Source organism: Struthio camelus, chromosome 17 (genome assembly GCF_040807025.1).
Source record: "Struthio camelus isolate bStrCam1 chromosome 17, bStrCam1.hap1, whole genome shotgun sequence".
Taxonomy (NCBI): domain Eukaryota; kingdom Metazoa; phylum Chordata; class Aves; order Struthioniformes; family Struthionidae; genus Struthio; species Struthio camelus.
This window is the reverse complement of record NC_090958.1, coordinates 18,337,373-18,351,587: the sequence shown is the minus strand read 5'-3', so window position 1 is coordinate 18,351,587 and position 14,215 is coordinate 18,337,373. Positions and strand designations below refer to the sequence as shown.

The 14,215-nt window shown below is 47.9% G+C and overlaps 1 protein-coding gene across 1 annotated transcript; it reads right to left on the bottom strand.

Annotated features, from left to right (window-relative positions):
• Window positions 1-537: 537 nt before the first annotated feature.
• On the bottom strand, window positions 538-11,949 carry ALDH2 (aldehyde dehydrogenase 2 family member). Its single transcript, XM_068910745.1, has 13 exons — window positions 11,737-11,949; window positions 10,336-10,440; window positions 8,440-8,580; window positions 7,594-7,673; window positions 6,728-6,839; window positions 5,598-5,726; window positions 4,948-5,061; window positions 4,460-4,562; window positions 3,532-3,716; window positions 3,014-3,178; window positions 2,531-2,688; window positions 1,645-1,759; window positions 538-1,093 (listed from the first exon to the last, which is right to left on the bottom strand). Exons 1-13 carry the CDS (start codon window positions 11,884-11,886, stop codon window positions 1,061-1,063), a joined length of 1,590 nt encoding a protein of 529 aa, XP_068766846.1. The 5' UTR covers window positions 11,887-11,949; the 3' UTR covers window positions 538-1,060.
• Window positions 11,950-14,215: the final 2,266 nt, after the last annotated feature.

Genomic DNA, 14,215 nt, shown 5'->3' with positions numbered 1-14,215 from the left:
CGCGCGGTCTCGCGCCGCCCTGAGGTGATAACGGTCGCTGGCCGCCTGAGGGGAGGCAGCGCGGCGTGCGCGGCGGCGCGGCAGCGGCGGCGGCGGCGGCTCTCTGCTGTGGCCGCCACCGCCTCGGCCAGGGCGGTCGGAGCCGCGGGCCCAGCTCTCCTCGGGGACGGGGGAGAGGAGAGCAAGCCTGAAGAAGCCTCTCTTACCGTATCACCCCAGCGCCCTTCGGCACCGAAGGAGGACACCTCCCCCTCATAGCATACCCGGCTTCCAGCCCTCCTGATTTGCACAATATAGCTCTTAAGCGTTGACATTTCAGGAGTTAAATCTAGTTCCCGCAAGATAAAAGCGACTCTCAGCGCAGCTCCAGCACACTTTCTGAAAGGCACTTGCCAAGACACGGAAAGCCAGTGAAAAACCTTAAAAGTTGCCCGAGTTTAGAGCATCGATGTGTGGAAGAAAATACGAACGTGTCCATATACTTGAGTTTCTGCTTCATTCACAGACAAAAAAACTGCAGCAAAATTTAAGACTAACTGTACTGAGAGAAGACTGTTTTATTATGAGTAGATACAGTGAGAGCAGATACAAGCAGCTGAGAACAGACTTTTACTTCACAAATTCATGCTGAGATGTTACCGTCCTACATTACACAATTGGTTCTCAGTCCATTTTGCTTACGGAAGAGGGATGTAGGTGTACAGGTTAAGGAGTAGCTGTTTGCTCATGCAGCTAGCTATGAAGGCTACTAAAAAGCCTCCTGCAGATTAGACAAGCATTTTTCTTTAAAAAAGCACATTCTTAGATCCAGGTGCAACAAGAGTAGGCTTGTGTAATGCATTAGTACTCAATTGCCTGTATTTGGTATTTTAACAGGTTAAAGCCAAGTAATTTTTTAAACAAAAGCTCCTTCAGGCACCTTCTACAGAATCATTTCTTTAGAAGTTACGTGTGGAGTGACATGTTCTCCACCTAAGTTTTGTGTATCTTAAGAAGAGGGTTCCTTGCTTTGTATCTCCTGAAGCTGCGTAGGTCAAATGCATGGAGAAACTACTGTCCTTTATGAGTTTTTCTGTGGAATTTTGATTGTCACCTGGAAAAGAAATGTCACAAGTTAGTTTCCTGTAACTGGAGACAGGGCTCAGTTTTGTTCACTGGCGAGCAGAGAGGAGCAGCATTACGCAGGGGAGAACAAGAACCAGACGCCAGTATAAACACTGTTCCCTACAGCCAGTGCATTCCCGGCACACGCTCCTTAGGGAGGAATTCTGTTCTCCACAAAATAAATTCACAAAGGAGTCAATACACTTACATTCTTTACAGTAAGAAACAGCTAAAGTGATCACTTGAAGACAGGGCCAAGCGGTGCAGGCAACTGGTAACTAAGACCCCTAAGTTTTATTCCAACTGTGGAATTAGGTCACATATCCTTATTTTCCTCAGCAGTACGAAACAAGACTAGCTTTCTGTTTGCATACAGTTACATGGAGTTTTGTTTGCAGTTATTTAGAAGTGCAGCTCCAAATTTGTTTCAAGCATTAGAAAGAAGAATTGCAGTCTCAAGCCAGCTTATACCAACAGGCTCATATACAATTTGGCAGTACAGCAGACAGTTGGGAAGTACTCAGATACCTGGATACTCACACTTTTCACCTCTATGTATGCATCAAGACCATATTCTCCCAGCTCTCGCCCATTCCCAGATGCTTTGTAGCCACCAAATGGGGCTTGTGCACCGAACACATTATAACAATTTATCCTGAAAAGGAAATAAACTGTTAAGCATCTATAGTTTCAGGACTGCTTAACGGAAAAGTCCTTTCTCAGCAAACAGACATCTCAGTTGTTTACAAGAGAGGTGCAACTGAATTTCCATCTGTTAGACTGCCAAGCCAACAGAGTTGATCAAGAATACCGGACCCTTAATCAGGACAAAACAGTTTCCCGATCGTCAATCAGGAAACAAAAGATCATGAAACCAATTAATATCTCTCATATCATAGGACCAAGCGTCCAGGTTGCCACCCACATCTCCTTTTAAGGACAGATATCAAGCATGTACTTCACTTAGTACCATTCAAGTTTACTTGCTACCAAACACTGAGATACTGATGTCCAAAACTGCACGTGCTGGAACAGTAAACTGGTGTTCGAAGTATTGCCTTTAGCATAGTCTCCGACACAAAGTACCAGCAATTGTAGCAGCCAAAATTGCACAGACACGCTCATGATCTAATCACTACTGGCACTCAAAGCCCAGTAGTAGTTGCCGTCTTGGCAAACTCTAGTACTGGAACTTTTTTCCCACGCCATTCATTAATTCCCAGGAGGCTCGTGGAAGCTCAATATACCTAAATTTTACCAAAAGTTGGCATTAAAATTCAAGGTCTGGCGTTATATTCAGTGAAGTACATGTAAAATTGGATCTGAAGAAAAGACAAGCTATCAAAGAGTAAGCTTGAATGAGAAATCACAACATAGAGGAAAGCTTCTGGCAGTTTAGAGAGAAGGAGGAAGTGTCGAGGCTCACCAAACTGTTCCCGCTCGCAGTGCCTGAGACACATAGTTTGCTTTGTCAAGATCTTTTGTAAAGACTGCTGCTGCTAGACCGTACTGGGAGTCATTTGCTCTCTCAATTACTTCCTCGATTGTTTTGAACTTCAGGATCTGCATGACTGGCCCAAATATCTAAAAAATCCAAACAGATCACATGAAAATCTGTGTAAATCGATCCCAGGGCAGGCTGTGGTTGATGCTGGAGTTATGTATGCATGTTAGAAGTTACATAGGAGGTCAAATTCAAAGTATCAGTGCGGTCACTTCCAGTATTACAAAGCAGCCAAGATGTAATCTGGAGTGTAGCTTGCTGTGGTAACCTTCTAAGAAGCACTGAGTTCCTATTTCCACTTGCAGCTCATGAATGTCTAGTACTTGTAGAGCTGTTTCTTTTTGCATCAGAAGGGGCAAAATGAAAAGAAGTGAGAAGCTGACAGAAAGATGCTGCAGGTCTCACCTCCTCTCTGGCAATCGTCATGTTGTCCTGCACGTCTCCAAAGACAGTTGGCTGGATGAAATAGCCTCTGTCTGCAGCAGGATTGCCACCACATAGCAGTTTGGCTCCTTCACGCTTCCCAGTATTAATGTAACCAAGTATCTTCTTAAACTGCTCCTCATCTACCTAGAAGCCATTCAGACAGACAGATCAGCTTCATCTTTCCTGGGGGTGAAAGAGAATTCTACTGCAACCTGCTCTGCATGCCACCGTACTCTGTCAACTCCTTGTTTAGATGAAACTGCCCAGCCAGCTTCAAAGGGAGATGATAAAATGCCAGTTTCAAGTGGAGGTTTTGGAAAAATCAGAAAGGCTAATTAACTAAACTGTTCTGCATAAGCAAGGAGATAATGGGCACAGTTCAAAGGAGATTAATCAAGAGACTGAATGAAACCTTTCATTCTAACCTATTGGTACACAACTACTCCAGGTTGGGACTATTTCAGGAGACAACAGTTCAGGAGATTTCCTGCTCTCACCTGAGGTCCCTGCTCAGTTTTAAAGTCAAAAGGGTTTCCAACCACCCTGGACTTGGCTTTCTCAACGCTCCTCTCCACAAACTCATTATATATATCTTCCTGGACATATGTTCGGGATCCAGCACAGCAGCACTGCCCTTGGTTGAAGAAGAGGGCAAAATGGGCTTGCTCCACAGCCCAGTCCACTAATATTGGGGAGAGGAAAGAAAACAAATAAATAAACACAACAAAATCAACCAAAGAATCAACAGATAGCTTCTTTTGAACAATTATCATGCTAACTACTGGAACATCCAGCATCGGTGATACAAAGTCTTTTCAGTTGACAGCGGTTTTTTTTCCGTGCTTTGATAGGACCCCAGTTAAGCACAGACTTAGCATGAAGATCTATATGAGCACCCTATATTAGAGAAAAAAATCTGGACTGAGGCAGATTACAGTTTCCATTTGAAATTATCAGATATTAAGGATAAGGGTTTTTTAGACCTAATAGAGTTTCCTTCCTTACTGCCTTTTAAAAGCATGTGTCTTGCTTTATCAAGACCAAAAGTGAGTTTATATACAAGAGAGAGAACTTGAACTTGATAATACAAGAAAAGAGTGGGAACAAGATGTACGAACTAAGAGAAAGAAAGAAAGAAAAAAAACAAGAAAGAAGAGGCTGAATGAAAATACTGAAACAATTCTTATTTGTTGATAACGGAACTCCCTCACGCTGCTGGGAAAGAAGTGGGAGTGAAGAAGCGTTGATACACAAATGTGGCAGCTACAGCAGGAGGCACAGGGAGTGTATTGGATGAGGATAGCCAGGTGGTGTCAGAGCTGGAGGCTCTTATGACATAGGGGAGGTTTCCTTTCCCCTCAAGCTTTGCTTGCAGAAAGCCAAAGTAAGAGGTACAGATCAAATATTAAGCTAGCAGGTGCTTACTGTCAGCATCAGACATGATTATATTTGGACTCTTTCCTCCAAGCTCCAGTGTCACCTTCTTTAGGTTACTCTCTGCTGCAGCCTTCTGGATCAGATGCCCAACCTTGCACCAGGAGAAGAACAGGTATTAGGAATTCAACTCCTATGTACTGCAACAACTAGCAGAGCAGTTGGTTTTAGATCTCAGTCAGCAGTTTAATAATAATCCCTTCATTGTCTTGGGCTTTAAGGGAACAACTGAAGTCTGCCCAGGGATTCGTTAGAATAAGGAGCAGCTCAAGGGAAACAATAAGAAGCGCTCTAAAGAAAGCACCTAAAGAGAGTCTTACGTAAAGTAAAAATAAATGTCACACCTTGAAGCCAGTTGTATGTTTTAAAGGAAGTTATAGAAGGCAAGGCAACTCTAGTGTTTTTGTACAAAAGAGCTATTACAACAATGAGATATTCTTTATGTCCCCAAGGGCTTAAAAGTTAAGGTACTCCCTTACCTCTGTGGAGCCAGTGAAGGCCACTTTGTCTACCTCCATGTGGGAAGAGATGGCAGCCCCTGCAGTGGGCCCATAGCCAGGAATGATGTTAACCACGCCGGGAGGGAATCCAGCCTGCCGGTTCACAGCAGGACAGAGCAATGTTAGTCCTATTACAAATCAAAGGTTACACCTACTCTCACCTGTTAGTAATGCTTCAAAATGCAAACCGCAAAGAACAGAGCCTTTTCTACCTCACTTTCATTTCCCAGGTCCTTAGCTTTAAGGTTTAGTTTGCAAGGATGTGGACAGCTTTTCTTCTTTCCCCCTACCCCAAATCTAGTTTGGAGCTACATATGTTAGCTTTCTCCTCACCCTGAAGTACAGCATTCCTCTAGGTAGAATCTAGTCATTCAGCCATATTTGTTATTTCACTGAACCTCAAAGAGTCCTTTCCTAACCGAGAGTGACATCCTCAGCATATGTGTTTAAAAAGACAAGGAGAGTTTTGCTAAATCAAATGCTAAGATACACAAGACAATCCAGTCTTTCTTCAGATCTGACAACCCTTCTCTGTTCCTGTCACATGCAGTCACCAGTTTGGCTGCATCACGCTGCCAAGCCAGCAGTGATAGCGAGGCAGCTGGTTGAAAACCACCTTTTTCTCTCACCTCTTTGACCAGGTTAGCTACATAAAGAGCACTCAGGGGTGTTTGCTCCGCCACTTTCATCACAACCACATTCCCAGTAGCCAGGGCAGGCCCAAGTTTCCATGCTTGCATCAGCAGAGGGAAGTTCCACTAAAAGACAAGGAAATATTTTTTGGTCTGAACTTGTAAGGTTTCAGTTAATCAGTAAGTAACCAGTGAGCTGCATTCAAATCTGCTGCAGCCATTACGGGGCCACTCTTTGATCCTTCCCTAACTGTTCTTCAACACGTTTGGTTCCTTCTCAAGCACTGCCTTCTGTTTGTCCAGGAAAACTGTAATCTGAAGGCAGAGGTCTCGCAATAAGACCTAAAAAACCCAACTTTTCTGGAATTAACTTTCACTGTCAGTTTAGCCATTAAATGCTGTTCTGATCTTTGGAACTATTTTGAAAGAAAGCCTGTTTACAGTGGCAGAGTAGGGCTCACTGAGAGGTGTTGATTCCAAAGTGAGGCATTTCAATTCAATTATTGCTTAATGCAAATATAAAAGCATGCAAAAACAGTACACAATAACCAGAATGTGGGCACTCCTATAAACAGGTAATACTATCCATGGATCATTGTATGATGTGGCTTTGCTGCTGCCAAACCAGCTTGCTACGCTTTTTACCTTCACGGAAATAAGATCACGCACATACAGTTGGGTTTTCCATGCTAGTTCTTTATTTCCTCATCATGCAGAATTTTGTTTTTAATGCTAAATGCTCATTTAAGTAGTAATTTACAATTTAACTGTGATTCCTGCTAATGATTTGGTCACCAAACTGCAGGATTTCAGATGTGTGTGGTAGCAGGATAACTCCTACAAAGATGTTTAAATTCTACTTTTTTGCACACAAATGCAAAAGAAAACAAAAAAAAACCCTCACAGATAGCCCATTAAATCAACAAGTGAGTTCTGTGCTTGCCAGAGCAAAGTAACAGCCCTTCAAGATGGTGCAAGCATAGCTTGCTTTACCACTGGAAGGCAGCAGTTCTTAGCAATGGATAATATCTTGCATTTTAAGACAGCCCTTTATAGCAACACTGAATTCCTGAAATATTGCATATATATATCCTGATATATATATAATCCTGATATATTTTACTCACCGGGATTATCTGTCCACAGACTCCCACTGGCTCATGCCTTGTGTAACAGAAGAAGTCTCCATCTAAAGGGATGGTTTTTCCATGGAATTTATCAGACCAGCCTGCAAAATATCTGACAACAACAACATTTTAGTCACTGAATTTAGAATAACAAGTCTCCTGCCATCAGAAAATAAGAGACATTTCCTTCAACTATTTGCTTCCCTCCCTTTTTCAGTCACTTCTTAAAATACATACTAATGCAAATATTTCCCAAGCAGGTGATGTTAAGAACAGACAGTAAATACAAACATTTGTCTCTTGCATTTGGCAGTGCCTTGCGTAACATACATTCTGTCATGCTGTGGTGTAACACAGATCACCTCCACTACCATAGGTCCTATACATAGTGAGAGAGAAACATACATACATTAGAGAGCAGGCAGGAGCATCCAGTGAAATGCATGAATGTTTTTGATTATTCCTACCCAACCTGACCACAAACCGAGTCCAGTCAGACCCCAGTGTGACCTGCTATGTTTCGGTATGGTCTTTAATATTTCTTGGGGATCTACAAGCAGAGACTTAAGTCACATCAACATCTTTCAGTGATGCGTTCATCTCCAGGTAGACCCATTCCAGAGACCCCTGTGAAGGACCTTGACTGTACAGGTTTCACACGTTAAGAGCTGCTGGCTCAGGGGCAGATTTTACCTTGCTGTGGGCCAAATGCAAGCAAGAGATCAGATGCAGTCCTGTCAGCCACAATGCTTGAATCAGAGGCATCTGTTTTCCACATACGCAGATGTTCAACTACTGTAGACCAGCTGAACACAAGCTTAGAGCACAAAGTGTTACTGTGCTGTCAGTGTGGCCTCAATGCCTACCTGAGACATTTGACTGCCATGTCCAAATCCACCAAGTAGGCAATAGAGTACGGTTTGCCATTATCCAGAGTTTCTAGCGCCTACAAAAGACAGTGATATTGCTTGAAGAGCGAGGTGGGGAAAGAAAAGTCATGCATACAGGTTTCAAGCCGACTCGTGGTTTGGTCTTTGGATCAGTTCTCCATGTTGGCTTTTGTGCTAACTTTCTGCTTCCCAAAACTACTTCCCCATCCTTTGTAGCCCTCTGAAAAAGCTTGGAGGTGCCTTATTTGAGAAACAGGACAAAGTGAGCAGAGATTCTTTCTCCTTTCCTGGGGCACAGTATATGAACCATTGGTCTCTAATGGTACAGGAGGAAGTTTTCAAACTGAACCAAACTAGTAGTGAAGGATAGCGCTGGCTGGGTCTGTTCTCCAGGCTGGAAGAAGTGATTTAATCATAGGACACATTCTCATTTAGAATTGTAGAAAGATTTAGGTTGGAAGGGACTGCTGGAGATCAATTAGTCCAACCTCCTGCTAAAGCAGAGCCAATTTCAAAGGTAGATCAGGTTGCTCAGGGCCTCATCCAGTCGACTTTTGAAATCTCCAATGTTTTCATACCCCAAAGGCCTATGACAGTCTGCATACAAGTCACAAGATCTGCCTTCTCCCTTCCCACTTCAAGTGTCTTGACGCTGACAGCCAAGGGCGTACAGTGTTCCCTGATGTATGGCCTTATCTTCCTTGGCCTCTGCTCATGTACGCTGTGGCTAGAAATCCCAGCACCCCCCGCAGGAGCAAACTACCCGTCTCTGCCTCTCCCCACCCAAAGTTAGGGACTGCAGCCACCGAGCACGATACACACCGCCAGGTGAGCCCGGTCTCTCTCAATCAGGTCAGCAAGGCGATTCAGCAGCTTCCCCCGGTGAGAAGCGTCCATCCTTCTCCAAGGCGAGCCCAGCTGGAAAGCTGCCTTGGCTGCCTTTACAGCCTTGTCCACATCTGCCTGTAGAGGAGTCCAGACAAGGAAGGTGAGGAAAGAGTAGCCAACTCCCACCCACACGAGCAGTTAGCTGCTAGGCAGAAAGGACCCCGTTCACAGGGGCCAACCTGGCTAGCCAGAGAGCAACGGGAGCAAGAGAGCAGTGCAAACTGACAGACACCTCCAAGTTCCCGACCAGGAGAAATAGGGTAACCTGCAAAAACAGCCAGCAATGCTGCTCTCTTGGCCACATCAAGATTTCTGCAAAAAAATGGACAAAGAGGCCAGGAGGCAGACTAAGCTAAAGGCTGGGAGTTGTCAGTAATGTCATAATAATCAAAAAAACTCCCTCTCAAAAGACAGCTGAAGCCCTCCCCGGACTCCAGACGAAAACAGCCTCCAGCCAGGTGGCGCAAGTGGGTGCTGGCACCAGCCTTTTCTGGGGTAAGAATTGGCAGCCTTGCTGGCGGCTGACCCATTGCAAAACACGCATCGCTCCCGGACCAGGGAGGTCACGGGCAGTGGCACCTGGAGCACTTGCCCTAAAAGCACCAGCTTGGGCAGCGCTGCACAGCAGCACAGCCTGCGCACAAACGCTGTCCGCTGGCCCAGCCGCGGCTCTCTCGCTCAGGCTCCATTCACACTGCGCTGAAGTCGCAGTGAAACAAATGGGTGCAGCAGCTGTGCAACCACCACCACCGCATGTGCTTACACTCCGTGTTATTTCAGCTATGTGGAGTGCAAACATCATCAAGTTGTTTCCACAATACCATCTGCTGGGTTAATATTTGTATCCTAGAACAAGGCAAGGCAAAAGCTGTAGAGGTCTGCTTTTGATACTATTTCAGAATTTCTTTGATTTCACCAGCAGACGGTCTAAAGGTTTTTTTTAACTTGATCAGATATCTCTGATCCATCATTTTGTTCTGCCATGGCGTTAACTTGTTTCTAGTGGGTTTGCTGTTCAGGCTTGTTGTAACGGCTCGTGCCAAGACAAACCAGTCTCCCACGACCAAGCAAACTACAAAGGATTTCCTTCACTCTCGGCTCCCCTGGAGAATAGGGACAAGTTTCCAGACAGTAGCAGGAGCCCAGAACTGCTGGGAAACAAAACCTCAGCTCTGCCACAGATCCCCAAAAGGGCCTTGGATAAGGTACACGGAGAATCCTACTCCCCACCACCTCTCTCTTTCTTTTTTCATTTCCTTGGTCTGTGGATGGTCTCCCACTATGTGTGGACAGCATAAAGGGGCTGCTCAGGTGAATCCTGTCCTTCTGTTTCCTCCCCACCGTGACTCAGGCTCATACACCCTGGCACAGCATCTGCTGGCTCACAAAGGTGTCCGCGTTCATCCCTGCCTGGCCCAGCAACTTCCATCCTCGATTGCTCCCAAATCTCCAAACACAGGCTCCACTTCACACCACACCTATTCCTCTCCACCCTTTCCAATCCCCCAAACCAGGAGCTCCAATACCCTTCTGTTAGCCTGCCTGTGGCAAAGCCAAGAGGGAATTCCCGCTGCGCTAGTACTGCAAAGCGTAGCGGAGTTGCACTTCTAGCCACTGGTAAGGAGCAAAGCCAGAGTGTTTTCTGGAAACCAGTAGACAGGGAATAACAAATGCAGCATTGGACATAGTATTTTTATAGGTCAGACACTTGATTACATGGCACTTCGTATAAGAACATGCTAACTAATCTCTCACCTAAGTAGCTCTGCTATCCCTGCGTATCTGGCTTACGTTGAAAACAGACTCTGATCTCGTCAAGACAACTTTTACCTTATCACCCTCAGCAACCTGGCAGATAACTTCTCCTGTTGCTGGATTGACAGACGGGAAGGTTTTCTTACTGACTGCATCATGCCATTCATTATTTATGAAAATCTGTAACAAAAAAAGCAAAGCAGCGTTAAGCCTTCAAGCCAGACCTAGGTGGAATCAGAAAGTGCTTTATTTGTTTGATGGCTGGTTAACAGGTTGTTTAACTAGGGGGACTCCATGCCTAAGGATTCCAGAACTGTGCCCCAATATGAAGGAGATATTTTAGTCTGGAAGTACACAACAAAAGACAAAGCCAAGAAGCAATAAAAAGAAGTCACAGCTCAGCAAACAGCAAAGGAATTAGAAGCAGTTCCCATCTCAGGAGGTCCTTCCAAGACGTAAAAGTCTAGCTGGAGTTGCACAGGGATGCTAGGAGGCGCAGGAGACTGAAGGGCAGAAAAATGCTTCACAAGACAGTTGATTTTATACACAGTATTAGAGCTTTTGCAGCATTTCTCTTATTAATCAATTTTACACACTCAACGTGCCTAACATTTTCACTTTGTCCTGAAACAGCATAGCCAGGCACTAGCTTTTCAACCACCCACTTTCCCTTCTCAACAAGAGTGAACTTTTTCACATGTCAGGCCCATAAGATGCCAGAAGCGTCTGCGCAAAGCTTGTGGTGCTTGCCAAGAACTGGCCTGCTCTCACCGATCACTCAGCCAACGGCTGATTTCCTCAAAACAGTGCTGGGTAGGAGTAGCTCAGCAGTTTGGAGATGGACTGCTAGCCCTCTGCCAGGGCATCAGGCAGATGATCAAACTGCGCTTTCCCCGGGACAGCCCTGCCAGGAGAGCACAGTCTAATCTCTGCAGATAACCGGAGTCCAGCAAAATAAATTTCCCTCTGTTCCCATGCCCTACGGCTCACATAGTTTTGCTCTTTGTTCATTTGCGCTGATGTGGTTGGGCAATACGCAGTATCAAGCCGATCACATCAGGTCACACAACTTATGCCTCAGACTGGTTGCTGCGCCCAGAACCATTTTTCCAGTGGGAAGTTCCTGCAACGCAAGGCTTTAGGCCGAAACGTTCCAGTCACCCCGGGGCCCACCGGGCCGCCCCACTCAGGCTTCCCGGGTGCCACCTCGGGCGTCCCGCACCGGCCTGGGGCTCGCAGCCCACGGCCCTTCGCCGACCCCCGGGGAGCGCACAGCCCCTCGGGGCTCCAGGCTCCAGCCGAGCTGCGGAGCCCCCTTGCCCCGTACCCCCGCGCGAGGGCTTGCTCCAAAGGAAACAAGCACCGCCGCTGCCGGGGAAGCCTGCGGCGAGCCAGCGGGACCCGCCGCGCCTCCCGGCCCCGCTCCCGGCCCCGCTCCCGGCCCCGCTCCCGGCCCCGCTCCCGGCGCGGCCCTACCTTGGTGCAGGCGATCTCGGGCCGCGGGTTGGGCGCGGGGATGGGGGAGGCGGCGGCGGCCGAGAGCGGCGCGCTGAGCCGGGCCGGGCCGCGGCTGAGCCGGGCCGGGCCGCGGCAGAGCCGGACGCCGCGCACCGCCGTCCGCAACATGCTGCGCTGCTCCTCGGTCCTCGGCGGCGGCGGCGGCGGCCGGGCGGGCGGGCTCCTCCCCGCGGGGCGGCGCGGCGGCCGCGGCTCGGCTCAGTCCCGCCTGGCACCGCTCAGCTCTGCTAGAATCGATGCCGAGCGGCTTGGCACGGCTCAGCTCGGCTCGGCTCGGCTCGGCTCGGCTCGGCGCCGCGTGGCACAGCCCAGTGCAGCCCCCAGGCCCGCCGCGGCGGTGCCCGCGGGACAGCCGTGCCCACGCGTGGAGCCGGGTCAGCCCCCCTATCCACCAGGCGCTGGCTGGGGTGCGATGCCGCAAGGTGAAGCCTCGGGACTGCCCGGCCCTGCGAGGGCAGGAGCCCGGCTCAGCCCAGAGATCAGGGCAGAGCCGAGAGCTGCATCCATGGCGCAGCCAGGACAGCACCGCCAAGGCGTGCGTGTGCTGGCAATAACCCGCTGGTGTCTGGCACTGACACTGCCTGGGCTCCCCAGGCAGGAAACTTTGGGTAGTCACCAAGGAGATAAAGGCAGAGGGAAACCAAAAACATCTCTGTTGCTTTGGTTAATTTTATGGGGAAGGTGTGGCAGCTTGGTTGGCTGATGTGATAAGCAGCAGCGGGATCCCTGGCTAACCAAACTTGCTGCCATTAACATGCACACAGAAACTAAAAAGAAACTTCTGTGTATAGGGGAAGTGAAGTAAAGCCAGCAAATTACCCTAACAACAGGAACTTTATTTGGTGCATGCAAACTAGGGGCTTTGAAAATCCTTCCAACAGTGGCTAAAGGCCTTTTCTGCTTGCTTACTTAAGATGTCTTGGGCAATGGCATGTCTAACATGTGACAGAGAACAAGGGATATTTTAAAGTTATCATTGTCATCGCTAAGGAAACCACAGACCAAAAAAAACTAAAAGAATAGTTAACCTTCAAAATAAACTTGTGGTAATTACTTTCTGACAGCATTTCTTTGACTCCTTTAGGACTGCTGCTGAGGGCTCTGTGAGGTCTAAGTGCGGGTCAACGGCTCTGATTTATTAAAGGGGACAGAAGAATTGTACTTTTTTTTTTTTTTTCCAATTTAAAAATAGTTTAACCCACTATCCTGGAAGACCTAGGTTGCTGGAAGTCTTAGTGGTAACATGTAACTCCAGCATCTGCCAGGTCTCCAGGCATTTAATTCAGGAGGAGAGTATCTGCCCTGGTTTGCAGGGAGGTAGATGTGAAACTGTGAAGCTCAGCAAGGTGAAGCAATTGCCCAAGGTTATCCAGCAGGGCTCAGCTTAGGCTGCAGGCTTTCTATATTAGCTGAGAAGAAATCCTCTTGTGCAGGGATCTCAGCCTCTCTCATCCTTGGCCACCCATATCTCCTGAAGGGTATGTGATCCCCAGTTGTGCCCCAGGTCGTGGGTCCTGGACAGCACCCTTTACAAGGTGGCCACTCATGAGAACCACTTGTTCCAACACGTTTGCTCTCCTGTTACAGACGTGCATGCGCTAAACCACTTTCAGGATGTGCTGGAAAGACCTGTTATACTCGTGGCCCTGAAGAGATGTGCTTGTGCGCGCTGTGCACATCGCCCAGGGGGATTGGGTCAGGCTGCTGATCCACAGGACAGATCTAAAAGCCAAGCTGCAGTCACACCTCGTTTAGGGCTAAGCTCCTGTATGCTGTCCTTCATGTGTTTTCTGCTGATACTTGGATGGATAACTGGTGACCCAGGGCATTAGCGCTGTGTTAATGCTTTTGCTCCTCTTGAGCAGGTCCCTGGGGTTTAGCAGACAAACCCATCAACATTAAAACCACATGCAAAGGAGCAAACACTTTCATGGTAGACCTAACTCCCAGCCTCAAACTCTCAGCCCTGCAATAGCTGGCTGGGATAGAGCTTGCCTGAAAGATGAGATAGTGGGAGGTGGAAAGCCAGGTGCCTGCTAAGAAATCATCCAAACTGGCTGTGTTGGCAGAGTACAGGCTCAGAGGCTCCCTCCCCCCTTCCATAGGAGAGCCAAATGCCTGAGAGGGGGGGTGAATTTCACCCTGGAGCCTGTGAGAAACCATCAGCAGAGGTCAGGTCACTGCACTGAGTACGCAGCTCAGCCGTCCTGAGGCTTCTCCGTAGCACCCCTACTGCCCCAAAGAGCAGGGACCCTGTGCCCACCCTGGGCAGCTGATGGATCTGGCCTTGTGGAAACGGGCTGTGAGGCTGACAGACCTTCCGAGCTGGAGGAACCAGCGTCAGCTCGGGGTCACACTACACGTCAGTGCTGGGACCCCACCAGACAGGCCAGGTCAAGCTAGGCCAGGCCAGGCCAGGCCAGCTGCTTGGTGGTTA